This window comes from Bos indicus, chromosome 5, assembly GCF_029378745.1.
Source record: "Bos indicus isolate NIAB-ARS_2022 breed Sahiwal x Tharparkar chromosome 5, NIAB-ARS_B.indTharparkar_mat_pri_1.0, whole genome shotgun sequence".
NCBI lineage: Eukaryota > Metazoa > Chordata > Mammalia > Artiodactyla > Bovidae > Bos > Bos indicus.
This window is the reverse complement of record NC_091764.1, coordinates 111717558-111735134: the sequence shown is the minus strand read 5'-3', so window position 1 is coordinate 111735134 and position 17577 is coordinate 111717558. Positions and strand designations below refer to the sequence as shown.

At 39.3% G+C, this 17577-nt stretch overlaps 1 protein-coding gene across 1 annotated transcript in view; it reads left to right on the top strand.

The window, feature by feature from the left end:
• ENTHD1 (ENTH domain containing 1) overlaps window positions 1-17577 on the top strand; it is a 92128-nt gene that overhangs the window by 43527 nt on the left and 31024 nt on the right. Inside the window, exon 5 of the mRNA XM_019960162.2 lies at window positions 6645-6768. Within this exon, the coding sequence (XP_019815721.2) occupies window positions 6645-6768 (124 nt within the window). The remainder of the gene's footprint in view (window positions 1-6644; window positions 6769-17577) is intronic.

Here is a 17577-nt window from a genome sequence, read left to right as displayed (position 1 = left end):
AGTTGTGTTCACCAACCCAGAAGTTCTTTGTACTATGTACCTAGGATTTTTTAGTGGAAGCTTCATCATATAAGCATGATCGATCATTAACTGAATCTCCAACCCACCTCCTTTCTTGGAAGGTTAGGGCTGAAAGTTTCAAGTGTCTAACCATGGCTTGAGCTTTCTCATGGCCAGTCCCCATTTTGAAGCCTTGAAGAACCCGCCAAGAGTCCCTTCATTAGAACAAAAGATACTCCTATCACCCAGGAAATTCCAAGGGTTTTCGGAGCTCTGTGCCAGGAACTATGGTTGTTGTTGGCGGTGGTGGTTGTTTAGTTGCTAAGTCATGTCCAACTCTGTGACCCCACGGACTATAGAGATATACAGGGGAATCTCTATAGCTTTCTCTCAAATTTGCTATGAACCTAAAACTAATCTAAAAAATAGTCTCTTGAAATAAAAAGCTGGGGTGACATTTTATAAAGTCTTAGACTAGAGAAAGTATTTCTAAAAATAACTTCATATCTGCTGCTCCTGCTAAGTCGCTTCAGTCGTGTCCGACTCTGTTCGATCCCATAGACGGCAGCCCACCAGGCTCCCCCATCCCTGGGATTCTCCAGGCAAGAACACTGGAGTGGGTTGCCATTTCCTTCTCCAACTTCATATCTAGATGCCATATCTAGAGCAGAATTTGACTACATTAAAATTGGACTTCTATAAGATTGTGATATTGTGATCATAGAAAGAAAGACACATTTGGTCTTGTCCATGGGTCCTGAACTTCCCAGGTGGTACAGTGGTAAAGAATCTGCCTGCCAGTGCAGATTTAGAGATGTGTTTGATCCTTGGCTCAGGAAGATCCTCTGGAGACAGAAATAGCAACCCACTGCGGTATTCTTGCCTGGGAAATCCTATGAACTGCACCATGTCAGGCTCCTCTGTCCTCCACTCTCTCTCAGAGTTTGCTCAAATTCATGTCCATGGAGTTGGTGATGCTACCTTACCATCTCATCCTCTTTCACCCCCTTCTTTTGCCTTCAATCTTTCCCAGCATCAGGGTCTTTTCCAATATCAGCTCTTTGCATCAGGTGGCTAAAGTACTGGAGCTTCAGCTTCAGCATCAGTCCTTTCAATGAATATTCAGGACTGATTTCCTTTAGGATTGACAGCTTTGATCTCTTTGCTGTCCAAGGGACTCTCAAGAGTCTTCTCCAGCACCACAGTTCAAAAGCATCAATTCTTGCGTGCTAAGCCTTCTTTATGGTCCAACTCTCACATCCGTACTTGACTACTGGAAAAACCGTAGCTTTGACTATGCAGACCTTTGTTGGCTAAGTGATGTCTCTGCTTTTTAGTACTGTGTCTGGGTTTGTCATAACTTTCCTTCCAAGGAGCAAGTGTCTTTTAATTTCATGGCTGCAGTCACCATCTACAGTGATTTTGAATCCCAAGAAAATAAAATCTGTCACTGCTTCCACTTTTTCCCCTTCTATTTGCCATGAGGTGATGGGACTAGATGCCATAATTTTTGTTCTTTAATGTTGAATTTCAAGCCAGCTTTTTCACTGTCCTCTTTCATCCTCATCAGGAGTGTCTTTAGTTCCTCTTCACTTTCTGCCATTAGAGTGATATTATCTGCATATCTGAGGTTATTGATATTTCTCCCAGCAATCTTGATTCCAGCTTATGATTCATCCAGCCTGGCATTTTGCATGATATACCCTGAAGACTGTTGAGAGTCCTTTGGACTGCAGGGAGATCAAACCAGTCAGTCCTAAAGGAAATCAACCCTGAATATTGATTGGAAGGACTGATGCTGAAGTTGAAGCTCCAATACTTTGGCCACTTGATATGAACATCTGACTCAGTGAAAAAGACCCTGATGCTGGAAAAGACTGAGGACAAGAAGAGAAGGGAGTGACAGAAGATGAGATGGTTAGATGGCATCGCCAACTCCATGGACATGAATTTGAGCAAACTGGGGGAGAGAGTGAAGGACAGGGGATCCTGGCATGCTGCAGTCCATAGGGTCACAAAGAATTAGACATGATTTATCTACTGAACTCTACATTAGAAAATAATAAGCAGGGTGATGATATACAGCCTTGGCCTACTCCTTTCCCAATTTTAAACTAATCAGTTGTTCCATGTCCAGTTCTAACTGTTGCTTCCTTGACCTGCATACAAGTTTCTGAGGAGACAAGTATGGTGGTCTGGTATTCCCATCTCAAAAAATTTCCAGTTTGTTGTGATCCACATAGTCATAGGCTTTAGCGTAATCAATGAAGTAGAAGTAGATGTTTTTTGAATTCCCTTGCTTTCTCTATGATCCAGCGAATGTTGGCAATTTGATCACTGGTTCCTTTCCTCTTGGAAACCCACGTTGTACATTTGGAAGTTCTGCTGAAGCGTAGCTCAAAGGATTTCGAGCATAGCCATGCTAGCATGCAAAATGAACACAATTGTACAGTAGTTTGAACATTCTTTAGCATTGCCTTTCTTTGGGATTGAAGTGAAAACTGACCTTTTCCAGTCCTGTGGCCACTGCTGAGTTCTCCGAATTTGCTAACATATTGATTGGAACACTTTAACAGCAGTATCTTTTAGGATTTGAAATAGCTCAGCTGGAATTCCATCACTCCACTAGCTTTGATCCTTCCTAAGGCCCACTTGACTTCACACTCCGGTATGTCTGGCTCTAGGGGAGTGACCACACCATTGTGGTTATCCGTGTCATTAAGACCTTTTTTGTATAATTCTTCTGTGTATTCTTGCCACATCTTCTTAACCTCTTTTGCTTCTGTTAGATCCTTGCCATTTCTGTCCTTTATTGTGCCCATTCTTGCATGACATGTTCCCTTGACATTTCCGAATTTCTTAAAGAGATCTCTAGTCGTTCCCATTCTATTGTTTTCTTCTATTTCTTTGCATTGTTCATTGAAGAAAGGCTTCTAATCTCTCCTTGCTATTCTCTGGAACTCTGCATTCAGTTGGGTGTATCTTTCCCTTTTTGTCTTGCCTTTTGCTTCTCTTCCTCAGCTATTTGTAAAGCCTCCTCAGACAACCACTTTGCCTTTACTGCTTGGCAATAAAAAGGAACAAGTTATTGATGCATGCAACAACTTGGATGACTCTCTGGGAATTATGCCAGGTGAAAAAAACCAATCTCCAAAGGTTACATCCTGTATGATTCCATTTATATAACATTCTTCAAATGTCAGAATTACAGAAATGAACACACTAGTAGCTGTTGGGAGCAGGGCATGGTAATAAAAAAAAGCATCAGGAAGGAGACTTATGGTGATGGAAATCGTGTGTATTTTGACCATAACAATGTCAATATCCTGAATATGATTTTGTTCTATAATTTCGCACAATGTTACTTATAGGGGAAACTGTGTAAAGGACACACAAGATCTCTCTGTATTATTTCTTACAACTGAATGTGAATATACAATGATTTCAGAATATTGATGAATTATAAAAAGTTGCAAATCACCTGGAAAATGGTTTGACAGTTTCTAAAGATGTTAAAAATAAATCTATTCTATGACTGAGCCATTCTCCTCCCGTGTAGATATCCAGGAGTAACAAATACAGTTGTCCACAAAAAGATTCATGCAAGAATGTCCATAGAGCTTTATTCATAATAGCTGAAATGTGGAAACAACCAAAATGTCCATGTGCAGGAGAGCAGATAAACAAATTGTGATATTTTCATACAGTGTTATACTTTTTACAGAAAAAAGTACCAATACACCCAAAACATGGATGAATCTCACAAATACTATGTTAAGCAGTGGGAATCAGATACAAAAGAATACGTAATGTATGGCTACGTTTATATGAAGTCCAAGAACAGGCAAACATTGATGGTGGTATAAAGTATAATACTCTTTACTGGTGATGAGAGGATGGTATCAACAGGAAAGGACCTTGAGAGAACTTTCTGGAGTGAAGGAAATGTGATTACTTAAGTATACACAGAATATTAAGTTATTGAGCTTTATACTTACAGTTTTGCATTTTACTGTTTGTTAATTATGCCTCAGTAATTACTGAAAAAAACATTTTCCCCTATTCATGGGGGAAGAAAGACAAGTCATCCAATCCCACTGTGAAGACTTTGTTTGGATCCTTCTCCAGACAAGCTGTAGAAAAACCTATTTATGACAGTTGTGTTAAATTGAAAGTCTGAACAGTTTATCATTATTGATGACATTGAGTTATTGTGACGTTCATCAGTTCAGTTCAGTCGCTCAGTCGTGTTCAGCTCTTTGCAACCCCATGGACTGCAACACATCAGGCCTCCCTGTCCATCACCAACTCCCAGAGTTTACTCAAACTCATGTCCGTTGAGTCAGTGATGCCATCCAACCATCTCATCCTTTGTCATGCCCTTCTCCTCCCGCCTTCAGTCTTTCCCAGCTCTTTTCAAATGAGTCAGTTCTTCACATCAGGTGGTGGTCAAAGTATTGGAATTTCAGCTTCAGCATCAGTCATTCTAATGAATATTCAGGACTGATCTCCATTAGGATGGACTGGTTGTATGTCCTTGCAGTCCAAGGGACTCTCAAGAGTCTTCTCCAACACCACAGTTCAAAAGCATCAATTCCTCTGTACTCAGCTTTCTTTATAGTCCAATTCTCAGATCCATACATGACTACTGGAAAACCATAGCTTTGACTAGACGGACCTTTGTTGCCAAAGTAATGTTTCTGCTTTTTAATATGCTGTCTAGGTTGCTCATAGCTTTTATTCCAAGGAGCAAGCATCTTTTTAATTTCATGGCTGCAGTCACCATCTGCAGTGATTTTGGAGCCCAGAAAAATAAAGTCTCTCACTGTTTCTACTGTTTCCCCATCTATTTACCTTAAGTGATGGGACCAGATGCCATGATCTTAGTTTTCTGAATGTTGAGTTTTAAGCCAACTTTTTCACTCTCTTCTTTCACTTTCATCAAGAGCCTCTTTAGTTCTTTGGTTTATGCCATAAGGATGGTATCATCTGCAAATCTGAGGTTATTGATATTTCTCCCTGTAGTCTTGATTCCAGCTTATGCTTCTTCCAGCCCAGCGTTCCTCATGATATACTCTGCATATAAGTGAAATAAGCAGGGTGATAATATACAGCCTTGACGTACTCCTTTCCCGATTTGGAACCAGTCTGTTGTTCCATGTCCAGTTCTAACTGTTGCTTCCTGATCTGTATACAGATTTCTTAGGAGGCAGGTCAGGTGGTCTGGTATTCCCATCTCTTTCAGAATTTTCCACAGTTTGTTGTGATCCACACAGTCAAAGGCTTTGGCATAGTCAACAAAGCAGAAATAGATGTTTTTCTGGAACTCTCTTGCTTTTTCAGTGATCCAATGGCTGTTGGCAATTTGATCTCTGGTTCCTCTGCCTTTTATAAATCCAGCTTGAACACCTGAAAATTCACGGTTCACATACTGTTGAAGCCTCGCTTGGAAAATTTTGAGCATTACTTTACTAGCATGTGAGATGAATGCAATTGTACAGTAGCTTGAGCATTCTTTGCCGTTGCCTTTCTTAGAGATTGGAATGAAAACTAACCTTTTCCAGTCCTGTGGTCACTGCTGAATTTTCCAAATTTGCTGGCATATTGAGTGCAGCACTTTCACAGCATTATCTTTTATAGGTGTAAACACAACTATTATTGTTAGAGTTCTTATCATTTGAGATACATATTGAAATAAGTGATATATCTAAGATTTGCTTCAAAATAAAATAGATGGGAAGTGGTAAAGATACAAATGAAACAAGACTGGTTGAGTTGATTCTTGTTTAACCTACTTGACTGGATTATTGTCTGCTTTCTTTACTCCGTGATAAAAAGTTTAAAATTTTAAACATGGATAAAAGACACACACAGGTAACTTTAAAACAGAATCTGCCTCTGAGATAGTAAGTTCTAAGGATGCTCAAGAAGTGGTAGGGAAAGTTAATCCCTCAGAGAAATCATTGCTTATCTGCACTAGGTAGCAAAGAGCAATTTTTTTCATACTTAGAAGGTACAGATTGCTTTTTTACTTATTTATTTATATTAATTGGAGTATAGTTGATTTAAAATATTTTGTTAATTTTGGACTACAGCATAGTAATCCAGTATTTTTACAGATATACTCCATTAAAAGTTATTACAAGACAATGGCTGTCATCTCCTGTGCTATCACAATATATCCTTGTTGCTTGTCTGTTTTATCCATGGTGGTTGGCATCTCTTAATCCCATGCTCGTAGTATGCCCCTCCGCCTTGCCTCTTCTCTTGGTAACCGTTAGTTGTTTTTTATATATGAGAGTCTGTTTTGCATATACATTTATTTGCATTATTTTAATATTCCACATGTAAGTGATGTCGAACAATATTTGTCTTTCTCTGTCTGACATTTCACTAAGCATAATATTCTCTTGGTCCAGCCACATTGCTGCAGGGAGAGGGGATTTTTAAGGGTAGAAAACCACTCAACGCTCAGTGGACACCCAAGTGTAGATAACTTCTGTGCTAATTTTCAATCCAAATGTATGATAATGTTAGCACATACAGACACATTGTGTCTACGTAAATTGTCCATTTGCTGTAGCAAATTGGAGCAATGGGATTAATTTTTTTCTACTTTCGTGTTCTCTTTTGCTTTCCATAAGGACCTGATGTTATTTTGTGAGGATGATCCAAAGCCAGTTTTGCCGATAATTCCTACTTCCATTGTCTCATCAACGGCGCGGTTGTCAGAAGGGCAAACAGATGTTTATAATCTCTGGGATACAGGTAAATTAAAGAATAAAAATTGTACTCAGAAACGTGAATAAGAAACACTGGACAGATATTGTTTTTCGTCAGATTTTATTTTGTGAAATATAGCAACAGTGGCTTTAACTTTGGTCCTGTGGGAAAAGATTAACATGGATAAATTCAGTCCACACAGGGTCCAAGAATCTTGTTTTACTATTTGTTTCAATGTTTTTGTCTGTTTTGCTTTATTCATTTTCATTGTTTCATTTCAAAAATTATTAACTACAAATGTTAAATCTTTTATATTTGTAAATTTTTTTTCTTTAAAGCATAAAGTTCATTTTAGCTCCTTTTCTTGTTTGTATTAATCTTCTCTTTGATGAAGAGCTTATATTTTTCAGAAGCAAGCATTAGATGAAAATGTGAGAAAGTGTGAAGCATGGTGTCCCACAGATTGGTTAATGATCTCTTGAGTAATTAACACTAGAGAATGGCACAGTGCACTACTGGCCTCCAGTAAATTACACTATCGAATTCCAGCCAGGCTCTACTGCTACTCAAGATCTGATTGATCCACTGTCCAGCCACTCCAGCCTGTCTGTTCTCCATGAACTCAGTTTCCAATACATTCTTCCCTTGATTTTCTCAGGAAAAAAGGATAAAAGGTCTGTGAAGATGAACAAAACGTTCCGAGTAGTTTTTATCCGCTCATATATCTTTGCTTTTATTTTCATCCAGGCATCCTTTTCACAGAGTTGGCTCCTTATATTCCGAGTTTCATCTTCTCCCTCATCTTTGGACCATGCACCTTAGTTTCCCATTATATAGAGTCCCAATATCCAAAATATTAAAACTGAAGTTTATTAGTATAGTTTTACTGTAAAAGTTCACTTGTATATAGTTTTCTTATAAAGCCAGTTCTGAGACTGGTGAGGATATTTTAATCAACCCAGAAACAAGAAATTGTGGGTTATGGTGATATTTGTAGTATAAGGTTGGCGTTATTCACATAAATAATTGGTTATAAGTGGTAACAATTTTTTAGACAGCTTGCTTTTATTCTTAGAATACACTTTATGTAAATTGGTCCAGATCCAGAAATTTGAAAGAAAACGTAAGGAAAATGTTTTTGTGTTTTAATATCTCCTAACATTTCCATCCCCTAATATTTTTAATAGACTTTCTAAGAACAGTTTTAGGGTCACAGCAAAATTGAGGGAAGGTACCAAGATTTCCCCATATACCCCTCTTCCCCAAAAAAGCGCCACATTCTGCACTCTCAGCATCCCACACCAGAGTGCTGCATTTGCTGCAAACAGTGAACCTACATTAACACTTTTCTTTTTAATCATCCAAAGACCATACTTTTTGTTAGTGTTCACTCTTGGTGGTGCACATTCTATGGGTTTTGACAAATGTATACAACACGTATCCACCATTACAGTATCCTACAGACTGCATCTCTGCCCTAAAAATCTATGCTCTGTCTGTTCTTTCCTCCCTCCTCTGTAACCCCTGAAAATCACTGACACTTTAAATATCTTCAGAGTTTTGCCTTTTTCCAGAAATTCATGAAGTTAGAATCATGTAGTATGTAACCTTTTCAGATGGCTTCTTTCAGTTAGTAATGTGCATTTAAGGTTCCTCCATGTCTTTTCATGGCTTAATAGTGCATTTTTTTTTATTAGTGCTGAGTAAGATATATGAGGGAATTTATCCATTCACCTACTGAAGAACATCTTGGTTATGTCCAAGTTTTGGCAATTTTAGCTAAAGCTGCTGTAAATACTCCTGTGCAGGTTTTTGTGTGACATGCTTCTCTCTGCCAGCGTTTTAAACAAGAAATTGAGTATAAATGAGCATCAGAAGCAACCCTTAAGAGGAAAAAAGTCACAAAGCATATCTCTTGAGAGATGATTCTACCCTTTTACTTGTTTAGGACTCATCTTAATTGGAGGAGCTTTTCCGATTTTTTTTAAAGATTTTTTTTTTTATGTGAACCATTTTTAAAATCTTTATTGAATTTCTGTTTTGGTCTTTTCTCCAGTCTTCCCTTCACACTGATCTCAGAGATAGCTTGCAAATGCAGATCTTAGCATTTCATTTTTTTCCAGCTTAAAACCTTTTAACAGTTCTCTACTGCCAGTAAGTCTAATTTTTTTTTTTTTTTTTTTTTACTGTCTTGTAAGACTTTTCATAGTCTGGTTCAGGCCAACCTTTACAGCCTCATCACCAATACTGCCAGTATTCACAATACTTTGTGACATTCTATTACTCTCTCCTTAGAATGTCTTTGTTCCAGTTACTTCAGCTGCGTAACACATCGCTCTAAAACTTTTGTGGCATAAAATAGCCATTTATTCTGCTCACAGATTCTCTGGGTCGGGAATTAGGACAGGGCACAGTGGGGGCGACTGGTCTCTGCTCCATGACGTTTGTCTGGGCCTCAGCTCGCGAACACAGAGGCTGGGGACAGGAATCATCTGATGGCTCATCCACTCACTTGTCGGGTAACTGATGCTTGCTGTGTCCGCTGGGCCTCAGTTTCTCTCCACATGCGTCTCCTTATGTGGTCTCTCCCCGTGGGCTAGTTTGGGCATCCCTGTAGCACGGTGGCTGGGTTCCAAGGCTCAACATCCTGTGAAGGCAACAACCAAGCAGAGCGGAATAATTTCAAAAGCCACGCCAGGATACTTCCCCCACCCCATTCAGTTTATCAAGGCAATCGAGAAGTCTTTCCAAAGTTCAAGGGGAGGGTACGAAGATGCCTACCTCTCAATGGACAAGTGTCAATGTCATATTGAAAAAAAAGCATATGGAGTGGGAAGTGTATTAGCACAGTTGTCTTTGGAATATACAGTCTGCCACAATTCTTCACCAAATAATGAATGCTTAACAAAATCCTATTCAAACAGCAAGGCCCAGCTCGTTTGGCAGAAACCAACACATTTCTGTAAAGCATTTATCTTGCAATTAAAAAATAAATAAATTAAAAAAAACCCCAAAAACCAGCAAGGCACAGCTCAAATGTCACTATTGCTATAAAATCTTTCCACACACTAGTTTCTCCTTTCAATGTGTTCCCACAGGACTTTGCCCATACCCCCAAAATAGAATTTATAGTTTTGTATCATAATTATTTATTTAATAAGATTTATTTATTTTTACATTACCTAAATAATAAGTGAATATATTCTGATTTTTAAAATTCGAACCATGTAGATAGAACTAAAATCTCCCTTCCTTGTTTTGGCTGTTGTAAACAGTGTTGCAGTGAACACGGGGGTGCGTGTATCCTTTCAGACCATGTTTTTCTCCAGGTATATCCCCAGGAGTGGGATTGCAGGGCCATCAGTGAGTTCAGTTCAGTTCAGTCACTCAGTCGTGTCCGACTCTTTGCGACCCCAGCACGCCAGGCCTCCCTGTCCATCACCAACTCCCGGAGTTCACTCAGACTCACGTCCATTGAATCAGTGATGCCATCCAGCCATCTCATCCTCTGTCGTCCCCTTCTCCTCCTGCCCCCAATCCCTCCCAGCATGAGTCTTTTCCAATGAGTCAACTCTTCACATGAGGTGGCCAAAGTACTGGAGTTTCAGCTTTAGCATCATTCCTTCCAAAGAAATCCCAGGGCTGATCTCCTTCAGAGTGGACTGGTTGGATCTCCTTGCAGTCCAAGGGACTCTCAAGAGTCTTCTCCAACACCACAGCTCAAAAGCATCAATTCTTTGGCACTCAGCCTTCTTCACAGTCCAACTCTCACATCCATACATGACTACTGGAAAAACCATACCCTTGACTAGACGGACCTTTGTTGGCAAAGTAATGTCTCTGCATTTGAATATGCTGTCTAGGTTGGTCATAACTTTCTTTCCAAGGAGTAAGCATCTTTTAATTTCATGGCTGCAATCACCATCTGCAGTGATTTTGGAGCCAAGAAAAATAAAGTCTAACACTGTTTCCACTGTTTCCCCATCTATTTCCCATGAAGTGATGGGGCCGGATGCCATGATCTTCGTTTTCTGAATGTTGAGCTTTAAGCCAACTTTTTCACTCTCCACTTTCACTTTCATCAAGAAGCTTTTTAGTTCCTCTTCACTTTCTGCCATAGGGGTGATGTTATCTGCATATCTGAGGTTATTGATATTTCTCCTGGCAATCTTGATTCCAGCCTGTGTTTCTTCCAGTCCAGCATTTCTCATGATGTACTATGCATAGAAGTTAAATAAGCAGGGTGGCAATATACAGCCTTGATGTACTCCTTTTCCTATTTGGAACCAGTCTGTTGCTCCATGTCCAGTTCTAATTGTTGCTTCCTGACCTGCATACAGATTTCTCAAGAGGCAGGTCAGGTGGTCTGGTATTCCCATCTCTTTGAGAATTTTCCACAGTTTATTGTGATCCACACAGTCAAAGGCTTTGGCATAGTCAATAAAGCAGAAATAGATGTTTTCCTGGAACTCTCTTGCTTTTTCCATGATCCAGTGGATGTTGGCAATTTGATCTCTTGTTCATCTGCCTTTTCTAAAACCAGCTTGAACATCTGGAAGTTCACGGTTCACGTATTGCTAAAGCCTGGCTTGGAGAATTTTGAGCATTACTTTACTAGCATGTGAGATGAGTGCAATTGTGTGGTAGTTTGAGCATTCTTTGGCATTGCCTTTCTTTGGGATTGGAATGAAAACTGACCTTTTCCAGTCCTGTGGCCACTGCTGAGTTTCCCAAATTTGCTGGCATATTGAGTGCAGCACTTTCACAGCATCATCTTTCAGGATTTGAAATAGCTCAACTGGAATTCCATCACCTCCACTGGCTTTGTTCGTAGTGATGCTTTCTAAGGTCCACTTGACTTCACATTCCAGGATGTCTGGCTCTAGGTCAGTGATCACACCATCGTGATTATCTGGGTCGTGAAGCTCTTTTTTGTACAGTTCTTCTGTGTATTCTTGCCATCTCTTCTTAATATCTTCTGCTTCTGTTAGGTCCATACCATTTCTGTCCTTTATCGAGCCCATCTTTGCATGAAATGTTCCCTTTGTATCTCTGATTTTCTTGAAGAGATCTCTAGTCTTTCCCATTCTCTTGTTTTCCTCTATTTCTTTGCATTGATCGCTGAGGAAGGCTTTCTTATCTCTTCTTGCTATTCTTTGGAACTCTGCATTCAGATGCTTTTATATTTCCTTTTCTCCTTTGCTTTTTGCTTCTCTTCTTTTCACAACTATTTGTAAGGCCTCCCCAGACAGCCATTTTGCTTTTTTGCATTTCTTTTCCAAGGGGATGGTCTTGATCCCTGTCTCCTATACAGTGTCACGAACCTCATTCCATAGTTCATCAGGCACTCTATCTATCAGATCTAGACCCTTAAATCTATTTCTTACTTCCACTGTATAATCATAAGGGATTTGATTTAGGTCATACCTGAATGGTCTAGTGGTTTTCCCTACTTTCTTCAATTTAAGTCTGAATTTGGCAATAAGGAGTTCATGATCTGAGCCACAGTCAGCTCCTGGTCTTGTTTTTGTTGACTGTATAGCGTTTCTCCATCTTTGGCTGCAAAGAATATAATCAATCTGAGTTTGGTGTTGACCATCTGGTGATGTCCATGTATAGAGTCTTCTCTTGTATTGTTGGAAGAGGGTGTTTGCTATGACCAGTGTGTTCTCTTGGCAAAACTCTATTAGCCTTTGCCCTGCTTCATTCCGTATTCCAAGGCCAAATTTGCCTGTTACTCCAGGTGTTTCTTGACATCCTACTTTTCATTCCAGTCCCCTATAATGAAAAGGACATCTTTTTTGGGTGTTAGTTCTAAAAGGTCTTGTAGATCTTCATAGAACCATTCAACTTCAGCTTCTTCAGTGTTACTGGTTGGGGCATAGACTTGGATTACTGTGATATTGAATGGTTTGCCTTGGAAATGAACAGAGATTATTCTGTCATTTTTGAGAGTGCATCCAAGTATTGCATTTTGGACTCTTTTGTTGACCATGATGGCTACTCCATTTCTTCTGAGGGATTCAGAAAAAGTAGTAGATATAATGGTCATCTGAGTTAAATTCACCCATTCCAGTCCATTTCAGTTCGCTGATTCCTAGAATGTCGGCATTCACTCTTGCCATCTCTTGTTTGACCACTTCCAATTTGCCTTGATTCATGGACCTGACATTCCAGGTTCCTATGCAATATTGCTCTTTACAGCATCGAACCTTGCTTCTATCACCAGTCACATCCACAGCTGGGTATTGTTTTTGCTTTGGCTCCATCCCTTCATTCTTTCTGGAGTTATTTCTCCACTGATCTCCAGTAGCATATCGGGCACCTAGGACCTGGGGAGTTCCTCTTTCAGTATCCTATCATTTTGCCTTTTCATACTGTTCATGGAGTTCTCAAGGCAAGAATACTGAAGTGGTTTGCCATTCCCTTCTCCAGTGGACCACATTCTGTCAGATCTCTCCACCATGACCCGACCGTCTTGGGTTGCCCCACGGGCATGGCTTAGTTTCATTGAGTTAGACAAGGCTGTGGTCCTAGTGTGATTAGATTGACTAGTTTTCTGTGAGTATGGTTTCAGTGTGTTTGCCCTCTGATGCCCTCTTGCAATACCTACCATCTTACTTGGGTTTCTCTTACCTTGGGCGTGGGGTATCTCTTCACGGCTGCTGCAGCAAAGCACAGCCACTGCTCCTTACCTTGGACGAGGGGTATCTCCTCACCGCCACCCTTCCTGACCTTCAATGAGGGATAGCTCCTCTAGGAGCTACCATATGGAGCAGGCCATATGGTAGCTCTATTTTTAGTTTTTTAAGGAACCTCTGCACTGCTCTCCATAGTGTCTGTACCAGTTTACATTCCCACCAACAGTGTAGGAGGGTTCCCTTCACTCCACATCCTCTCCAACATACATTGTTTGTGGATCTTTTGTTTATTCTTTTATTTATTTATTTTTGTTTGTGGATTTTTTGATGATAGTCATTTTGACTGGTGTGAGGTGATACTTGTTTTGATTTGCATTTCTCTAATAATTGGGAATACTGAACATCTTTTCTTGTGCCTCTCAGGCCATCTGTATGTCTTCTTTGAAGAAATGTCTATGTAGGTATTCTGCTCATTTTTTGATTGAGTTCTTTGTTTTGATGGTGTTATGCCTCATGAGCTGTAAATTTTGGAGATTAATCCCATCAATCACATCATTGCAAATATTTTCTTCCAATTTATGGATTGTATTTTCATTTTGTTTATCGTTTCCTTTACTGTGCAAAAACTTTTGAGTTTAAGTAGGTCCCATTGTTTATTTCCATTATTCTGGGAGTCAGAGCAAAAAAGATACTGTTGTGATTTATGTCAGAGAGTGTTCTGCCTATGTTTTCCTCTAGGAATTTTCTTGTGTCCCGTCTTTAATCCATTTTGAGTTTATTTTTGTGTGTGGTGTTAAAGAATGATCTAAATACATTTTTTTTTTTTACATGTAGCTGTCCAGTTTTCCCAGCACCATTTTTGTTGAACAAACTGTCTTTCCAACACTGTGTAATCTTGCTTCTTTTGTCATAAGTTAATTGACCGTAAGTGCCTGGGTTTATTTCTGGGCTTTCTATCCTTTCCATTGATCTATACGCCTGTTTTTGTGTCAGTACTACACTGTTCTGATGACTGTAGCTTTGTAATATACTCTGCAATCAGGCAGTAGGATTCCTGCAGCTCCCTTCATCTTTCCTAAGATTGGTTACTCAGAGTCTTTTGTGTTTTCAAACAAACAAACAGAAAAATTTTGTTCTAGTTCTCTGAAAAGTGCCATCAGCAATTTGATAAGGACTGCATTGAATCTGTAGATTTCCTTGGGTGGTATGGTCATTTTAACTATTAATTCTTCCAACCCAAGAACACAGTATATCTTTCCATTTGTTTGTGTCATCTTCAGTTTCTCTCATCAGTGTCTTATAGTTTTTGGAGTACAGGTCTTTTGCCTACTTAGGTACTTATTCCTAGGTATTTTATTCTTTTTGATGCAATGGTAAATGGGATAGTTTGCTTAATTTCTCTGTCTGATATTTCAGAACGTGTACGGTTAATGTATGTTGTTAGTATATAGAAATGCAACAGATTTCTGTATATTAATTTTATATCCTGCAATTTTATCAAATTCATTAATGAGGCCTGGTAATTTTCTGGTAGCAGAAGTTCTTAATTTTAATGAGGTAGAATTTCATTCTTTATGATTTGTATTTTTTTGTTTCTTGTGATCTATAAAAATTCTTTCTTGTCTTAAGACCATAAAGGTTAAGATTTTTATAATTTTGCTTTCCACAATTAAGCTCTTAATGCCGCTGGAATTGGATTTTGTGTATGGTTGAAGCAGGAGTCCATTTTTACTTCTAAATGAATAACCAGCTGTCCCAGCATCAATTATTGAAAAGTCTGTCCTTTCCCTGATGAACTGAAGTACCATCTATAGCCTAAAGCAAGTTTACACATATGCATGGATTTTTGTTTCTCAGCTTTCTGTTCCACAAGTTCTGTTCTGTTCCACAAGTCATTTGGCTATCCCAGAACCAACAAATACTTGTAATTACTCAACCTTTGTAATAATTCTTGATGACTTTTCCTTTATCAGGAAGAGTCATTGTTTCTTTTCCTTTTTTTAAATTTTTTTGACCCTTTGCTTGCTTTCCCACATAAAAGCTTGTCATGTTCCTTGAAAAAACCTCTTAGAGTTTTTTATTGGCTCGCCAATCTTTAAATCAATTTGGAGAAGTGACCTCTTTACAATATCAAATTATTCTGCTTATTTAAGTCTTCTTCATTGAATTGGCTTCCCTGATAGCTCAGTTGGTAAAGAATCTACCTGCAATGCAGGAGACTCTGGTTCGATTCTTGGATCAGGAAGATCCCCTGGAGAAGGGATAGGCTACCCACTCCAGTATTCCTGGGCTTCCCTTATGGCTTAGCTGGTAAAGAATCCTCCTGCAATGCAGGAGAACTGGGTTTGATCCCTGGGTTGGAAAGATCCCCTGGAGAAGGGAAAGGCTACACAATCCAGTATTCTGGCCTGGAGAATTCCATGGACTGAGGAGTCCATGGGGTCACAAAAAGTCACACACGACTGAGCAACTTTCACTTCACTGTGTTGTATTTTATAGTTTTTCCCCATACAAGTCTTATGTATCTTTTGTTAGATTTAGTCCTATGTACTTTATGTATTTTTTGTTGCTACTGTAAAAGATATAATTTTATAAATTGCATATTCTAACAGATTGTTGATGATGAGAATGAGTAGAACTACTTTTTGTATATTGATTTTATAGCCAGTAACCTTGCTCAACTAATTCTTACCAATTTTCTTGTAGATTCTTCTCAGTTTCTTGGGTTGAAAATCACATCACTTGTAAATGATGGCAGATTTATTTCACACTTGTAAACTGTACCTTGTATTTCATTTTCTTACCTCACCTTGCTAGGCAGAACCATTCAGGGAATGCTGAGTAGAAACTGTGATCGTGGTCTTCCTAGATTCAGTCTGTATCTTAAAGAAAATGATTTCAGCATTTTGCCATTAAGATAAGTTTACTGTATGTTTTTTGCAGATCTCTATTCCTAATTTGTCAACAGTTTTATCATGAATATGTGTTGAATTTTATCCATTTTTAGTATCTATATTGATGGTTATAGATTTTTCTCCTTTAAGCTGTTAATTTGGTAAATTAACTGATTTCCAAATGTTGAAACAACCTTGAATTTCTGTAATACACTCAACTTGGTGATGGTATATTATCTTTTATATATCTTGCTGGGTTTGGTTTGCTAATGTTTTATTTATGAGTTTTGCATCTGTATCCATGAGTGAAATTAACCAGGACTGTCTTTTCTCATATTTTATTTGTTATGTTTTGATACCGGGATGTTGCCAGACTCATAAAAAGATTTGGAAAGTGTTTGCTCTTTGTTTATACGCTGGAATAATTTGTGTAGGGTTGTTTGTGAGATGATATGAAAGTAGATAAAGTATTCTGTACCTTCAGTAATGGCGCTAGTAGAAGGACTGCAGGCAGGGAAGGCACGTGGCTACCCAGAATACATCTGTCTCCTCATGAAGACAAAGCACTGCCCCCTTTATAATGAGTAGGTCCAATATAATCAACCTGACACCAGGTAATTGGCTGCTTTTCCTGGGAAATGGTGCCATGCTAGGGATATAGCATTAACTTCTACTCTTAACAGGTTGGGCATTCAGCAGCTATGGTAGCCATGACCTTGGTGACAGAAGACTCGTGTTGTTGAACCCATGCAGTCTCCACCCCTACCACACGGCCAAAGTCCACCGCACAGCTACTAGAACGACTAAGGGAAGAGGGCGGTTGACGTCCATTAAACAGAGTGTCTTGCCCGTCTGATTTTTGAGAGCCTCTTCTGCAGTGAATGTTCTCTGGCAGGCACTTCTATGGGGCGTGAGTGTCTTCACACAGTGTGCGCATACACCCTGAAGATTCATCCGCGTATTGGTCTCCAATCCTCCAATCTTTTTTTTTCCAGGTCCCTGATAGCCCCCATCGACCATGAACTGCTTCTTGCCTTCCATGTGAAGTGTGCATCTGTTTGCAATTCTGTCTTCTGGAGGATTTTCCTACTCTTTCAGGGCACTTGTGAGTGAGACTCTGATTTAGCAGTTAACTACTGCTGGCTACTCCTGGCATTCCAGAGATTCATCTGTAAACCAGCCCTATACTTTTCTCTGTTAACTGGCAGTTCTGCATGGAGCTAGAGGTGGAAGTTGAGCGGGGAGTAGTAAATAATGAGAGCAGATTCCGTGGAGTCTGAGCCATCTGTCTGTATAGTTTCCATGCGCCTTCTGGCTCG